The 17,845-nt window shown below is 39.5% G+C and overlaps 1 protein-coding gene across 22 annotated transcripts in view; it reads right to left on the bottom strand.

The window, feature by feature from the left end:
• The window catches only part of MYO1B (myosin IB), a 181,137-nt gene that overhangs the window by 44,714 nt on the left and 118,578 nt on the right, over nt 1-17,845 (bottom strand). For 21 of the 22 annotated variants that reach the window (XM_070242066.1, XM_070242067.1, XM_023622243.2 and 18 more), the window contains 6 exons: nt 13,649-13,747; nt 12,327-12,430; nt 10,716-10,863; nt 10,358-10,476; nt 5,033-5,119; nt 3,844-3,909 (listed from right to left, as the gene is read on the bottom strand). In XM_070242066.1, the coding sequence (XP_070098167.1) occupies nt 3,844-3,909; nt 5,033-5,119; nt 10,358-10,476; nt 10,716-10,863; nt 12,327-12,430; nt 13,649-13,747 (623 nt within the window). Of the gene's footprint in view, nt 1-3,843; nt 3,910-5,032; nt 5,120-10,357; nt 10,477-10,715; nt 10,864-12,326; nt 12,431-13,648; nt 13,748-17,274; nt 17,321-17,845 lie in introns of those variants that run through there. The other variant, XM_070242069.1, reaches the window with a different exon arrangement.

Here is a 17,845-nt window from a genome sequence, read left to right as displayed (position 1 = left end):
GAACTGTCAGCGGGGTCATGAAGCAGAATTAGAAACATTAAAAAATTTTTTTCTGGACCTTTACAGTCCGATCTTTAAAGTGATGTCCAGGGCATTCTAAAAGGCAGAACTCTTAATTCCTGTAGCCAATTTTCACTGAAGAATAAGGGCAGAATTTCCTCTATACTCTATCTGTTTATTTCCACTTGGGCAGACGACACCATAGACATTTTCATTTTTGCATTGATGTGCGCTCTGAATCCTCCCTCCTGAGTCAGACTCTGAGCTCTTCTACTTCAGTTGGTGGTACCTGTAAGTCCTTAATTATCTGGCTTCCTTGGGTTCCACCCTCTGGGCTTCCTGACCTTTCTGTGTGTTCTATGTTTGCTGAGAATCCAGGAACACGTACAACGGCACCTGGGGTATGTACGTGAATACATTAAAAAAGAAATTTCTAATTCTGTATCAAAAAGCAGGTAAAAGTATCTTAAAAGTACCCAACCAAATCTCTATTCTGACTTCCCCCAAAATAAATTTATTTATAAAATAAATAATAAATTATTAAAAATCAAGACATTTAGAAGATTAACCTGAGAAGGAGAGCGAGAACTATTAATTACAGTCATGCACCGCATAACTACGCTTCAGTCAATGACGGACCACATATAGGACAGCGGTCCCGTAAGATTCGTAGCATATAGCCCGGTTGTGTAGTAGGCTACGCCATCTAGGTTTGTGTAGGTACACTCTATAATGTTTGCACAGCAATGAAATCACCTAACGGTGCATTTCTAAGAACGTATCCCCGTCATTAAGCATGTCTGTAGAATGAAAAACAAATCTTAGTTTTCTCAAGGGACTAGAAAAGAAATCAAAGCTTTTACTGCATGGAGAAGGAAAATTAACTTCTAACGATTTTATGGCCATCACAAGATTTGCTATAGACACATAACTAGTTTGATTTGGCTTTGGCTGAAAGTTCTATTTAAGAGTAAAGATGTAATCTGTTTGGTTTTAGGAATGTTATATACACACAGATTAGGTTTAGAAAGGATAAACTGAAGTGAGGCTGAATGTTTTATAAGGGCATCTCGTGCAGAGGCCAAACAGCCAGCAGAACACATATGTTTGGAATTTATAGTTCACTCTGGAGATTCCTGTTTACAGGAACAGTTGGTCTTAACCTTGACTGCACGATGGAATCACCTGGGACCTTTACAATACTGCTGCTGGGGCCCTGTACCCAAGGATGCTGACTTATTGCTCTGGGGTGCAGCCTGGACATCTGAATATTCAAAAGCTCCCCAGGTAATTCCAATGTGCAGCTAAGTCTGAGAACTACCGAGCTGGAGTATTCCTCTGAAGAAAGGAAGAGCATTTAGAAACATAATGCAGGCATTTGCATAAGCTAAAGTCCGTAGCTGTAAGAGTGTTAAGAAAAACGGTGATATAACCTGTAGAAGTAAAGCATCTTCAGAAAGATGGGCTTGGAGAAAAACTTGAATTAACCACAAATGAAAAATATTTCCGCATTGCTACAGGGTGTTTCACCCAGTGCCAAGTGAACGTATCCACCCAGAACACCCAGCTTCTATTCTGATTAGGTCTATAGCAAAAACACACTTTTAAAGAGTAATCTAGTTTCCTGGTTAGATTTTCCTACCAGATAGGATGTGTCCTCAGCCGGCAGCAGCCCCTCAATCTTAGGGCCAAGACCATAAGCTCCATGCAGGAAAGGAACATCTCTGTCTTGCTTCCCACTGGCATCTGGCTCATATGAGGCACTGAATAAATGCTTGAGAAATGACTCCCTCACTTATACACGGTCAAAACTACATGAGGAGCAACTCAGTTCCCTGAGCGCTGTGAGGGTCTCTTTTCCCACAGCTGAGATCTTACGATATCCTGGAAGATGAAGGCAAGCCAATGTCCCATCATAACCCCATTAGCCTATAAAAAAAAATTTCCATGTATTGTGACATGACATTAAGCCCTTCCCCACTGGCTTAAAGGCCAATAAATTTTTTTCTTGCAAAATAAAATAAAATAAAATCAGTTTCTTTGATTTTAGAAGTAGCACTGAATATATCTTTTTATTCTAACTTTCTAGTGAGATCTCCGCTTTGGCCCTGTTCATGAAACCATCTAAATTTAGATCAGTGATGTGCCAGGTAAGAAATCTTTTCCCTGCCAACTGTAAAGAATGTCTTTGATATGCTGCCCATTTAGTGACAGTAACCCTTCTTGATGCAAAGAAATTAATTTTGGCACCATGATTTCTGCATATACTCAAGCAATTCTCCTAAATCACAAATCTCAAATTCTTCCCCTTTAATGAAGGGACCAGAAGCTTTCCTTGCAGAGTGTGCTACAGGGTCACCAATACAAGCAGACGTTGTGCTGAAGGGCAGTTATTGAGGGGCAGTATGGGGACAGCAGCCAGTGCACAGCACAAGTGTCCCACACTCTGCCACCAGCATAAAGATGAACTCCAGGAAGTCTCCCCACACTGGCCTGGAGCTTGGAACGATGACAGTGGTGCAGAAATAGGGGGTGTCAGAGACCTATCACATTTAGTTTTTTTTTCCTTATTTCCAGATACTGGGGACCCTGTGAGTTTGTGGGTGAAAGTGAGGAAAAGGTCCTCTAGGAGGTCTTTCATTATTTATTAGGAAGTCTGGGGTTTAGGTCTGGAGTCCACGACTTAGCAGCCATGTACCCTTCGGGGAGTTACGTGGCTACTTCAGGGGACTTACTTCAGAGCCTCACTTCCTCATCACAGAATCTGAATAACAATAGCAGCTACTTCCTGCATGAAGTTGTTGTGGAAATTAAATTGGACAGTCTATGCAACACGTACCCATGCTTGCATACAGTCAGCCCTCAATGATTATTTGCATTAGCTATTAAACGTGGCACATGATCAATAGGGAGAAGGCATTATCACACAAATAAATGCTGTAAGAAAAAGGCATTTGCTAGAAAGGCGTGTCTTAGCAGAAGGGGAATGGGCTGATGTTTTTTCTGATTCTGTGAACCTGATCATTTGGAACATGTAAATTCTTGCAAGGGGTCATTCTGGCAAGGTCTGGTTATTTGAAGAGATTCACAAATCATTACTTGTGGGGAGAATTAAGAAAGGAGGAGCCTGATTCACTTGTTATTTTCCTGAACCAAACTAAAATACCACTCCTAAAAGTGAGAGGTAAGTATTTTAAAAGGTCCTTAAAACAGCTTCTAAAGGTCAAAGTTAGCAAGGGGGTCAACAGGAAATTCTAATATAAGTAGATAATGTTTAAATATTTAATTCATTATGAAATTCAGCAGAAATTTTTTCAACCTTTGCAGAACTCACTATCGTAAGATCACAGTCAGATGAGACCTGAATCATTTAATCATTTAATCCAATAAATCATTTAATCCGGACCCTCTCTGATGAGTCCAACAGAGATAATAACCAGCTCTGGCCAGACCATGGCCAGCATTTGTCTCTCTCACGCCTGGATCTTTCATGACAGTATCCTGCCTCATTGTCCAACAACCTACAAACGAATGAATGACCACAGGCATAATGTCCAAGTACCTGGTTGGAAATTTCACAGTAAGAACTTTGAATCTGCAATCTCAAAAGTCAAGTACTGATACAAGAAGTTCTTTTTAAATAGCACTGTCTCCAAAATGCTGACTCTCAGCACGTAAAACACGCATATATACACACACACACACAGATTTTGTTACATCTGCACAAAGGTTATTTGTAGATTCAAAGTTGTACTATTATATTTAATGTCTATAGTATATACGATTTAATTTCTAACTGTTCAACATTAATAAAGATAATACAAAAAATAGAAAATAAGTTACCTCAAAAATTTCAAAGCCATAAATGTCCAAAACACCCATGACCTTCTTTCTCACTTTTGTTTGTGCCTTAAAAAAAAGGTTCAAATTGAAAGGTTAATTTAGGCATGAAATATAACACCAAAAGCATATTAAGGAATATAAACACATATTACAAGTTCATTGTGTTTCATAACTAGGAGAAAAACTGTAACTTAGTTTCCTTGTTTTTTTAAAGATTGGCACCTGAGCTAACAACTGTTGCCAATCTTTTTTTTTTTCCTGCTTTTTCTCCCCAAATCCCCCCAGTATATAGTTGTATATTTTAGCTGTGGGTCCTTCTAGTTGTGGCATGTGGGATGCCGCCTCAACGTGGCCTGATGAGCGGTGCCATGTCTGCGCCCAGGATCCGAACTGGTGAAACCCTGGGCCCCTGAAGCGGAGTGCGGGAACTTAACCACTCGGCCATGGGGCTGTCCTCCCCTTAATTTCTTTTTAAACATACAAGATAGGATATTGGTATGGAATCTTTCAGAAATTTTAATAATAGATGACATTTAAAGAAGGCATTAGTGATACTTAATTTAAAAAAAGATCACTGAGGGCCAGCCCGGTGGCTCAGCGGTTAAGTGCGCACATTCCGCTTCGGCGGCCCAGGGTTGCTGGTTCGGATCCCGGGTGTGGACATGGCACCACTTGGCAAGCCATGCTGTGGTAGGCGTCCCACATTTAAAGTAGAGGAAGATGGGCATGGATGTTAGCTCAGGGCCAGTCTTTCTCAGCCAAAAGAGGAGGAGTGGCAGCAAATGTTAGCTCAGGGCTAACCTTCCTCAAAAAAAAAGATCACTGAATCTTACAACAGGGTCTTTCAAAATTACCTAGTGTAATACTCGATTTTACTGAAGAAAATTTCAAGTAGCTGGCGAGGTCAAGTCACCTTTTCAGCCAAGTGTGTTCAACTAGTTAGAAGATGAGCCACAAGACCTGGGAGACTGACTCTCCAGTGAGATTTCTTAGAACACACATCGCAAAACAAAATAGATAGAATCCCTGACAAATTTCAATCCTATGCAAGGGAAATTCTTTTCAAGGAACAATCTTTACAAGTGATCACTAACGATCTGATTATAAAATTAAAATATCTTTAACTTAATATTTATACTCTGAATACCATTTATTACCACTGATTTATTTGGTTATAGAGATTCAGTACCTTGATGCTTTCATTGATTCGATTTACCAACCACGAGAACAACCTGCTGTAGAGGTTTTTAGCCAGAGCATCACGGGCATAATAAGCCTATCAAAAAGAAAAAGAAATACTCAACACTCACAATGACCACAAGGCTTAATTTCAATAAAATAAGATTTTTTAAAAATATTTAAAGCTCTTTTATTTCCATTTTTTTTTTCCAGAGTCAGTTTTTATTATACTCTGGAGGAACAGTCAAGCTGTTAAGAGAATCAGGCAAATTGTTTATACCTAGTTATTATACTTTTTTTGCATCCCAGGAAACTAATTCTAAATATTGCAAAAGCTTTCCCCATGAAGATAGTCATCTCAATGTTATGGAACAGAGAAGAATCAGAGGCAATTTAGAAGTTCAACCATAGAGAATAAAAAAAAAAAAAAGCACCCATTGAAAGAGAAGTTACACAGTTATCACAGAATGATCATTATGAAAATTAGGTAATGAAATGGAAAATGCTTACATTTTGTGAAAATAAAAAACTCTATACACAATACAATGACAACTAGCGTTTTTAAACCCCTACACATAGGAAAGGAAACTCAAAAGAAATACATTGAAATGGCTTCATTAAATCTTTTGAGTATTTTTTTTAAAGTCTTCCTAAAGAGCAGTATAACAACTACATTGTTGGATAATATGTTGTATGCTAAAAATAAAATCCTCTTATTTGCGTATTTATTAATCTGAAAGATGTTCAGAGCTACTTGACAAAGAAGACGCACAAGACATATATGTCTCTATGACCTTGACTCAGAATCCAAATGCTGGAGAAAGTTAGGTTTGATTGGGAGAAGCGAACAGCCCTTAAACGCACGGGGTGCCAAGAGTGTGCAGCAGTGGATGCTAACGAGATGTGTGACACCAGCGCTCCTGGGGAGGCCGGGAGAGGAAAGCTAGGGGTTTTGCTGTTGTTTTTAACACTCTGGCCATATGTGCATTTCATTGCTTATAAGTAGAAAGTTGGGTATTGCTATTAAAGTAAACCATTACATTTTTATTTTATGAAGAACACAATTTACTAGATTATGCAGAAATTCTTTTTCTACATTTCTTCCTAATTGAAGTGTAACAACTTTAGTAACACACTGACATCCCTGGCAATGTACTGCAGCTGAAAAGAGAGCGCCTCTTCCCGAGAGCGCCTCTTCCCGACATCTGACACTTCCGTGCTAATCCCAAACCCTTCTCTCTAACTCAGGCAGCTACTCCAATCAGAGTTAGGAAATCCACCCAGAATTTGGCAAAAAATAAACCCAACTACGTAGTGATCCATGGTGGGGGATGGGGGGGTGGTTGGTATTGGTTCCATAGCAGAAAGTGCATGTAAAATGCTGAAACAGAGAAAGAAGCCTAAATTTAAATACATACCCTTTCTCCAATCCCTTTTCTTCTAGTTTCCACTTTCTTAAAATAGGTAATTTAAGTGCCTAGAACAGTGCCTGGCACACAGTAAGTCTATAGACACATTTATATTATGATTTTTGAAGTATCCTCTCCTTTACTATTACCTCGTGAGCCTATATAATTCTTTCTTAATCCTTTCTCCTTTCTTGTGAATTCCAGTTATCTCAAGACACTACATATTTGTAAACAGACCCTTTTTCATTGTAACGTCTTCCAGTTTTTTTAGTTGTATGCTACCTGCTTCCTACAAACCATCATTTCAGCATGCAATTGAACTATAGTGTCAACTTATTCGAGTAAACTGCTTTATATTTTTCAAAGTCTATTCACAGCCAATATTAATGTCCTTTGCTCCCTTCAAACAAATATTTATTCCAGGACTCACAAACTCAAATGCCTCCAGGGACTGGGTGACAGAAATGAACAGGAAGTAGTGGGATCTGCAGAGGCTGGAGGATGCATTCCAGGCTAAAGGCACTCAAATTCAAAATTTAAGAAGCAAGCAAACAAAACAAATAAAGAAAAAAAACTATCCTTTCGCCAAATAAACTATGCCTATTGAGCTACAGCTGGGACCCGGGGCTGTCAATTTGCCAGGTCTGACTTCTTGAGTCTGCTTCATGCCATCTAACTTCCACAATAATATCCTCTTCAAAGGAAGGGCAGGAATGTTTAACCTCATTTAAGGATCACCACTAAGGTGTGCAGAAATGAGGGAAGACCCCGAGCGTGCTGATTCACCATCGCAGATTCTCAGCACAATATGAAAAGACTATGCATTTCTCCAGCTGCGTGAAGCTCACTGAACAAACTCCCAGGAGGAAGGTGCTTCAGAGATGACCGGCATCAGGAGCAGCAGGACAGCACATGCTTGGCATGGGGACACGGAGAGATGCACCGACATGGGGCCCACCCTCCAGGAGCTTACAGTGGAGCGAGGGAGATCAAATCAACATGAACGAAACGATCAGAAGGCAGTGCCAAAGGGCACCAGGTAAAAATAAGTATGGCATTTAGAGATTAGCAGGGAATAAACTGAGATAAGCCGTGTAGGGTCAGATTACAGAGGGCCTTGGAGGCCACGTAGAGAATATGTGGCACAAGCTGAATGATAATAACTCTGTCTTGAATTTCCATTATTTCAATATTAATCATCACATCTGGGGAAAGATCTAAATGCCCTGGAGAAAATGAGGCATCAAGCATTAAAGATGATAATGGAGCCCAAGAAGGGGAGTTATGAGGAAAAGTCAAAACATTTCTCACTAGAATCAAAACCATCTAGGGAATAAGATCAGTCGAAACTCTGAACCCTACATTAAAAAAAAAAACAACTTGAATAAAGAGTTGAGTCATCAACAATCTCAAGCCAAATTATTTTATGCCAAAGGTTAAAAGAATGTGGAAAAGTTATGCCCAGTGATGCAAGGTGACTCAAGCTTACAAAGTATGAGGCACCTGGGCCTGGTTTCCATAGAGGATGATTAAAAAGCAAGACTAAAACACACAATAAAAACAGACCAAAATATATCCATATATTTATATATGGATATTCCTAAATGGCCTTCTTAAACAACAGAGGTTTTCTCATTGCATCATCTTATACTAAACAGTCCCTACTCTGACTATGGAAAACATCTAAACTCACTGTGACCTTCAACACACTGGTTCTCAAAATGTGATCCCTGGACCAGCAGTCGCATCACCTCTGAACTTGTTAGAAATGCAAATTCTTCGGTCCTACCCCAGACCTACTCAATAAGATGCTCTGGGGGTGCAGCCTGCAAACGAGGGTTTAACAAACCCTCCAGGTGATTCTGATGCTCGCTCACGTTTGAGAGCTACTGCTGTAGACGCTCCACTCTTTGACCCCAAACTTAACCTTTCCAGCTACACTGTTTCAAATCCTCTTCCCGTATCTACAGCTATAGCCAAGCTTAATCAACCCCATTCCTGAGATGTACTCCAAACCTGGCTTTTCTCACTATTTTCTTTTTGAAATTCCCTTTTGCCCATTCTTTATACATCTAAATCCTTCAAAACTGGCTCAGAAACCCTCTTCTTGATGAACTCTTGCTTAATTCCTTCTGTCCCGACTAATGGTCTACATGGCGGCTTGTGCTGAGTAGGCTCTCAACAAATTTTCTTGATTAAGTCAGTCACTCACCATCTGACTGTGAATTATAAGGCTGACTTGGACAGACACGATAGCAGAAGAAGTAATTTAGGACGAAGGACACACAACAGTTATAGCTAGGAAAGGACTGTTACAAATCAAATTTACATATACATGAAATGAGAGTATTTTTCATAGCCAAAGTAGCTCACCTAAAATTAGAAATCAACGTTGAGAGAAAGCTAAAGACACATAGGCATTCTTGGGTTAGTGGGAAAGACTAGTTCAGAGCAGCAGAGAGAAAGACTAAACCTACCCCACCATCTTACTGACGCTTAAGGCTGCTTACAAGGGGGATGAGAATACAGTTGGACAAAGCAGGCCTGAGTTGAAAAAGTCCTGAATTAATTATTTCATTCTAGCCCAAATCCATACTAACTGGTGGGAAAATGTCTAAGCCATAGAAACCAAGGGTTTCCATTGAAAGGGCTCCAGAAGCTGCCTTAGGTATCCACGCATTCATCCATCCATTTAACTTGAACCCAAGGAGAGAGGAAGTAAGCAACTCTGATTGTGTCTTAGAAAGACTTCAGTGGCCTCAGAGTGGAGGATGGAGGGAGCACAATAAGGAAGGCAGGGCAGCCAATTTGGCCATTTGACCACAAGCTGGTTTCTCCCACTGTCTTCTCCAAATCAGAAAATGGGAATTCTATTTTTCCCAGTTGCTTGGGCAAAAAATGTTGGGAGTCATCTCTGACTCTTCTTTTTCTGTCGTACCACGTACCAAGCCATCAGCAAATCTTGTTACTTCTATCTTCAAAACATATCCAGACGTGACCACTTCTCACTCCACTGCTGGCACCTAGTTCAAACCACCCCCATCTCTGGGTTAGTGCAGAACTCCCTGCAGCTCCCCTGTGCCATGAACTGAATGTTGGTGCCCCCCAACATCTGTATGTTGAAGCCCTAATCCTCACTGTGATGGTACTTGGAGGCGGGGCCTTTAGGAGGCAATTAGGTTTAGATGAGGTTGTGAGGGTGGAGCTCCCATGATGAGACTGGTGTCCTTATAAGGCGATGAAAACACCAGAGCTCGATCGCTCGCTCTCTCTCTGCCATGTGAGGAGAACACGGTAAGAAGGTGGCTGCCTATAAACTAGGAAGAGGGCCCTCACCAAGACTCCGATCACGCTGGCACCCTGCTCTCAGACTTCTAGTCTCCAGAAGCGTGAGAAATAAATGTTTTTTGTTTAAGCCACTCAGTCTACAGTACTCTGTTATAACAGTCCAAACTAAGACACCCTGCTTTTCCACTTCCCTCCCCTACAGTCTGCTCTCCACACTGCAGCCAGAATGACACTTTGAAATACAAGGGAGGGCATGCCCCTCATGCTCAGATCTCTCTAGTCATTTCCCACCTCACTCAGACCCAACCTCCCCACCCCCAGCACTATGGATCTCCGTTACTCTGCTCTATGTTTTCTCTTTGTCCACTGCACTTATCTCTTGGTCCACTGCTGGCTTGCTGTATAAATTTATTTCTTTATTAGGTCTACTGGCTATTGCCTGGCTCCTCCTTCCAAAATTTGAAGCTCCATGAGGTCAGGGATCTTTATCTGTTTAGTTTCTGCTGTGCCCCTACTACCTAGAATGATGCCTGGAACAGAGTGTGACAGTTAAGATAACAGCCTGGAAAATAAAATTTTTGTTTCCACTTATCACAGAGTTTTTAAAAGCTCACTTCTGGATGCTATGTTTCACCCACCTGAGCCACGTTCAGTGTAGTAGAAACTTTCTCCTGCTTGGCCTCAACCGTGCGGAAACTGAATGCCCGTTCTAGAACCGACTGATCGATGCCAGTTAACTCACAAATTTCTTTTAACTCTGTTGGGGGAAGTGGACACAAAAAGGCTCAGGGTGTTCTTTCTGAATCACATTCAAACTGAACAGTACAAAATGTATAAATCAAAAGACCTAAAACTTAGCTGTCATTAACTTTCTACTCAGTTTCACTAGAAAGCTTTTCAAACCAATGAAAAGCAGAAGTTTTACTTTCTAGATTAAAAACTGGGCAGGAGTTCAAAGCACGTTTGCTAAACAAAATTGACTCTGCACAGACTTACCGTTTTTATCTTTGATTTTGCTCTCATCTAACCCATTCACTCGAGATTCCGGCTTGAACTCGATGTTGCCCAGTTTCAACACGGCTGCCACTACCTCCAAGACCGACTCAGCTTCATGGTCCATAAAACCCACAATCTGCATGGCATTCTGAGGGGGGAAAAGAACCTGTTTGCTTTCTGTAGTTCTTTATTATTTGTTTCAAATGAATCATATAACAGATTTGTTTCTGAAAACACAAAACACAACAACAAGAAAGACAGTATCCCCGAACAAACTCTCCGAAAGGCAAACCTATTAAAAGACCTGATGTAGCCCCATTAGGGGGCTGTAATTTGTTCAGTGGGTTCAAGCTGTGATTCAAGGAGTCCTAGGGTACCTTGCACGCTGTGGCAAAGCGGGGCGTGCAAAGAGGAAGAGAGAAGGAGGAGAAGCTGAGAGCCGAGTCTTGGGTTCCCACCCTCGCTTCAACTGCGGCAGCTCAGTGTGTGCGTGTGTGTGTGTGTGTGTGCATACTTCTTTTAAACTGGGGTTTTGCTACTAGAAACAAAATCAAACAAAAATCTTTCATAACCGCCTACAAAAAAAACCTCCTTGCTTATCTTACACATGAGAAAAACCGTGGTTTGTAAAGATGAAGTGCCTGATCGAAGGCACTATGAGTAACAAGGAACATTGGTTCAATCATAAATTTTTATTGAGTGCCAATGATTTGCCAGCCAAAACAGTTATAGAACTGGTCTTGAACAAGTCTTAAAATCATGTCCAGGAATCAACAAGCTTCCCATATAAGGATGTTTGCACAGTTTTTAAAAAACGACATACTCTAAGAAATGCTTTCTTTTTGAGATGAGCCCAACTTATTTTTCTTTGTTTGTTTGTTTGTGACTAGGCTACCTAGCAATGGGAATAATGTAAGTTTTTTGTTATGGAAAATTTCAAATATACACAAACACAGAAAGAACAGGAAAACAACTCCATATCATTTTCACTCACCCCCAAAGATGAACTGACGTCAATCTCATTTTATCTACAATCCGACCTACTCCTCACCACACCACAGCTGTCACATTTGCAAGTACATAACAGTAACTACATCATGGCCCAATAGGTAGTTTTCAAAGTGCCACATAAACATAGAACATAGGATATTATTTAGAATAATTTCTTTTCTAATGAACATGAAATGCTAATCATTCTGGTTTATACATGATTTTTTAAAAACTGTATAAAAACATGACTTTCTGTCTCAAAAACTGTTTTGTATTAATATATTCTTGGACAGTTTTCACAGCTGGAAATTAACTAGTGAGTTACGCCTATGAAAATAATTGCAATTTAAATGCAACATTAAAAGAGTCAGGATAATATAATAAGAAAGCTCCTTACAATAAATAGCAAAATCACTGCTCTAGTAAAGAATGGCCTTGACAATACTGTATGATTTTTGAGCTAGCAAAAATCAAACTAAAAAGAATACAATAAATTATTGTATCATTCTAAAACCTTAGGGAGCAAGAGTTACACTTTTAATAAAACTCAGAATTATTATCAATTCCAACTGAGCAACATAGTCTACCCTTTTAAAGAGTAATAAAAGCATTACATCTTACCCTAACGGTTCTGAAATTTGCTGCATCGTCCACTCCATTAACTTTGGCGGAGTCCAAACTCAGGTAGTTATATCTGCTGAAATCCCGCTCAAGTTTAAGTTTATCTATTGAATCACACACACGAGTTGATAAGTTACTTCAGTAAATCTAATCATCTGTAATAGCTCATTCCTTTAATCCTTCAGATAAAATGACTTTCACATTATGTATTGAATCAACAGAATACAAACTGCTACCCAAGTATCAATAATAGCATTTTTCTCCAATCACCTTTAACATTGTTTGTACATATTTCAACTCTGCTATTTTACATTTATTCTTATTGGGTCAGGCTCTTTTCCAAATTTTTATAATACAAAATATCTTCAATGTACTATTTCACTATAACAGATGATGTCTGCCCAGTGATTCCCCCACCATTGGACACTTGGGTTCTCTCCAGTTTATAATAATAAATACAGAGCAGTGATAAATGTCTCCATATGAAACCTTTTTTGGATTCTTCTGAATTACTTCTTTGGGATTTCATTGGGATTCCAAAGAGCAGTGTGCCGGGGAGGAGGGCTCTGATCATTTTAAGATTTATTTTGGATTGCCAATTAGGCCCCCAGGAAGAAGTCCTCGCTTTGAAGTGACACCCACAAGCTCTAAGGAGATCAGTGCCTGACAATTCTGCCAGCTTTATCCTTTTTAATAATTTTTGCTAATATATGTATAGTGAATACTTCAGTGCTGTTTTAATTTGCATTTGTTGATTATTAGTAAGGATGGTTTTCCCCCCAAGTGTTGTAGACTTTCCATAGCTCTTCTTGGTTGAACTATTTGTTCAAAACTTTTCATCTCCAGGCTACTGGCTACTATCCTGATGCATTTATATTAATTCTCTAAAATATATAAGGTCAGATTTTTAACTCTTTTATCAGTTACATCTGTCTTCCCACTATTTTTAAATTTTCAATGAGAAATTCATTTTTTTATAATTGTATTCACCTACTGCTCTCTGCTAATAAGTTTATCTAACTCTCTCCCCAAGTGGAATAATTATATTCTTCCATTTTATTTTTTAAATTTATGATTAGCCCTTCCCTAATGTTTAGTTCTGTTGGTAAACCATATGAGACATCTGGCCCAGTGTCTGGTGAGGGACAGAAATATATATAAAAGCGAAGCTGGGGTACGACAGAGGTAAACACATATGTTCTTCAACCAGAGGCAGGGAAAAACTTTAAGAAGGCAGGGGAAAAGCATATGGGACACTTTAAAAAAGAATGCTTTGGAAAATGTGCAACCCTAAAAGTTAAAACACAAAAACAAAGACTTACTGAGGAGCTCTTCAGAGGCACCAGAGAGCAGCTGATAGAATACATGGAAGTTTCTTTCACCTCTCGGCTGCTTAACAACTCGAGATTTTTCTAAAAGATCTAAAGAGAATCAAATCATAGTATAGTATTAATTTCACTTTCAAATCCACCAAGTTCTTCTTTTTTCCCCCTCCTCGCCTTCTTTTTTATTTTCTGTTTTGTATTAATAAAATAATAACAGAAGCTACATTTTCAGTTCTACTTCCAGGAAGAAGGACCTACCCTAACTAAAATCAGCAAAGTAAACAAACCAGGTTCTTTTTAAACAACAGTGAATATGTAAAATAAGTTCAATAATACATTCAACAGGCTGATTAAAGACAATACAGTTTTTATACTAATATCTCCTGATTTTATATCATCTATGATATTAAGTTCTTCAAAATGAAGCATTACAAATCTAAGCAATGAAATTCAGCCGTTTGGTCACAAATCCACTTAATAATTATAAGGATAAAAAGTAAGTTAACATTTTTGAGATCTTATTATGTGCTAAGTGCTTTGTAGACATTAATTATCTCATTGAATCCTCTCAATCATGTCATAAGGTTTTATTTAACAGATGAAGAAACTGATAGTCCAAGACTTTAAGTAGAATTTGAAATCAAGCCATGTGACCCAATTGCAGACCCCATCTTATATGCAGACATCCTGCTACCTGGGATAAAGGAAGCAGATTTTCTTACTATCTTGAAGTCTTAGAAAATGAAAGGTGGTTCCTTTAATGGAATTTGGTGTTATTTGACAGTATACTTTCATTGATTCCAAATAATTTTTCATCCCACAAATCTGATGCTCATTAAGTTTTCAAATGTTCATCCAGGAAGGAAGGAAGGAAGGAAGGAAGGAATGAAAGAGTGAGCCAGCCAACCAGAAAGTAGCCACTACAGCAGGAAATGGCAAAGCACAATGGCCGAGAATATTCCTGCCTGGAGTCCTGCTTATCACTGACCAGTGATATAAAAGAGGATCTGGATCCTGTGGGCAAAGGCCAAATTTAGTCATAACATTCCAAATCAGTGATCCCATTATTAAGTACTAAGACTGGGAAACACACACATTTGATTTCCAATCAGGTTGAAATCTAAACATTATCCAAAACATGAGTAAGGGGGAGAATGATGTGCAATGTTTCTGGGAATGCTCACTGAACTTCGTAATGTATATTTCTGGAACCCACATCAGCATGTGAAGAGCAGCCTAGGCAGAATTAGAGTACAGATGTGATGAATGAGAAGCCCTGGGGGGTGCTCTGGAAACGTGAAGTCATCTGTAAGAATGAAGAGATGGGTTCCAAGGACACATAAAATTAAGTCGACTAAAAAGAGAACAAAAATATGTAAATACAAAAATTATTAGGAACAGGATGCTGTGGAGTTTTAATTTTCATCTCCAGCTCTCATTTGACTTGGGTGACTGCCAATGGCCTCAAGTCATAGATGGAGAATAATGAAGACTTCATATTTAGCAAAAAGAAAGAAAACAGAAATTGAAAAGCCCAGGTGAGACAAAATTTAGAAAAGGAAGGATTGTGTGATATTCATCATCTCTATGGATTGAATGTTTCAATCAATAAGTAAATAGTGACATACAGAGCAGAAGACAGAATAATCAGTTAAGGATAAAAATGCAGTATGGTTGTATTTATCATGTGACCAAGTTGCTATGGGGTCCTAAGAGTATTAGCACAGTTTTAGAAGAAAGAATCCACAGGGCGTCAGCAGATTCTTCATTGAGAAGCTAATCCTTATAGGAAATCCCTCAAGCCTAGAAGAAAGTAACTCGACTACATGAAAAATATAAACAAATGCTATAGTTTACTTCATCCGCTCATGCACAAATTCCTTCAATCAACTCCCTGCTCACCCACTATGTGCCAGGAACTACTCGGGAATGAGCCCAGCAGCAACTGCAGACATGAAGGCCTTCTTCCTCTTGGCCTACAAGAGTCACACATGCACCCAATTACTCCCACCACCCAAACCAACAGCAGCAGCTCTTTCCAAGGTGGGAAGCCAAGGCCCTTGAGAGAGAGCAGGAGGTGGGGGTAGGGACGGCAGAAGGACCATGTGTTCTCTACTGTCAAAGCCCGCGAGCCCCAGGCTCTTCCCATAGGGCTAAGAATCCACGCCTCGCAAGCACTGGCAGCCTGCTGCCCTCTCACCTCATGGGGGCACCTTAGTAATGATGACAAATCATTGTTTCATGGCACTTATCCAATCACATTCCAACAAGCAAATTGCGGTGCTTCAAGACATGAAATAATACCTTCCAACCAGGTGACAGGGCCACACTGTGCAACAGCAACACACTGGCCTGCCTAATGCTCGGCATTTTTTAACAAATGCTCATAGACAATGAAGACTGTAGAAACAGAAATGGCCACAAGATTCAGCAGATAACAGCCACCAAGTTAAAGAATAATATCCGCTTGTGCACGGTGTGGAAAGGAATGTGGGCCAATGTACTTCTTGAACCACACACGCTGATATGATCAGTGACTACTATCATATTCAAATACGAAACATAATACAATGTGTGTTTAAAAGGGAAGATACAAAGGGCAAGCCGAAAGGGAACTTTCAGTGACATTCCCCCTGTGCACTCGGTGCTTCTCATTCGTTATCGTGTTCAACCCCTAACACCTGCCCTGAGGTCGGTTTTATAATCCCTATGTCATAGATGAGAAAATGAGGCTCATGTCACGTTGCTACTAAGCGATAGGGCCTGAATTCACAGCCTTACGTGACTAAGGGCTCATGCTCATACTCATACTCTATAATTTTCTAGCAAAAAGAATGCAAAATTCAGAAACACTTGGAAAGGCTGTACTTTACATAAAAGATATGACTTCACCTAAGCAACTCAATCACAAAATAAGGAACCTTTTATTACAAAGCAGTTGAAGGTTTTACCACCTAAAATGCTTAGTCTATTGCCACAGAGCCTGCTATTTCCTCATGCCTTTTCTCATAAGTCACAAGCTTCCAGGTAGAAAAGTAATCAGGAAGAATGTTTGCCCAAAAATAATTTACTAATGCTAAAAAAGCATTCTCTATTCTCTTTTTTTAATGTGCACACACCAATACAATCTCTCAGTTTGAAGCCATATCAAATAATTACTCAAAGTACAGAAGATAAATTCAATTCACTATAAGGACTCGCCACCTGATCATTTTAATTTACTTAAATGTGCTCCTGAATTAAGTCAAAGCAAAACACTATCACAGCCTTCTCTTTTGCTTTAGACGCTTCTGCCACCACTGACTGAGCCTCTACTAACAAGATTTAGCACAGGATATGCCAGATATTTAGTAGAGAAGAGAGTCTAAGAGTCTCCATATATTCCAATTCAGCTACATTCCCCTCTCAAGATGCAAATTTAAGTTCATATTAAATTTGATATAAATTTAAGTTTTAATGGAAGAGATAAACCTACTGAGCCATTCTAAAGGGGAAATTCAACAGGCAGGGAGAGAGAAACTCTGGAATCAGAACTTGCCCACCTACCCCACTATGCCGCTGCTACCCGACTATTAACAGAACCGAGCCATCATTTAGGGGTCTTCTTAGTTTTGACTAATTACCAGCTAGTCCAGGGCACATACACATGCCCATGCATGTCACAGGACAGCCTCTCCATGGCACAAGATAGAAAAGAAGTAAAACGTCTGTATGTGCACCTGCTGGACAAGGAAGTCTTTTATAGGCAAAGGAATAAAAGGACAAGTAGTGGTTTGGAAGGAAAAAAAAAAATCACATTACTTTGGAACATAACAGATGAAAGATTAGATAGTATGATCAAAGTGTCTGGATTTTATGTACAATCTCCCTTCCTGAAAAAAAGATATGGTCCAACTTCTTGATTAAGGCTTAAGGAGAAATGAGCTTTGTCTTAGTCTTGCCAGTAAGGCCAGAATGACAATGAAACCCATGATGTAGCACACTGACCGACCCCCGAGACCCTGTGCTCCTCCAAATGCTCACAGATAAACACGACGAGAAAGTGTTTGAGTGGCACTGAGGTTCTTCCAATCAATTTATGCCCCTTCATTAAACCAAAGTGATACATTTAGTAATAATTATGGGTCTGCAATCTAAGTAAGTACAGTTTATCTCCCTTTTGTCTCTGTTGTTGTGGATAATCATCCTAAAGAA

This window comes from Equus caballus, chromosome 18, assembly GCF_041296265.1.
Source record: "Equus caballus isolate H_3958 breed thoroughbred chromosome 18, TB-T2T, whole genome shotgun sequence".
Classification (NCBI taxonomy): domain Eukaryota; kingdom Metazoa; phylum Chordata; class Mammalia; order Perissodactyla; family Equidae; genus Equus; species Equus caballus.
This window is presented reverse-complemented; position numbering and strand designations above follow the sequence as displayed.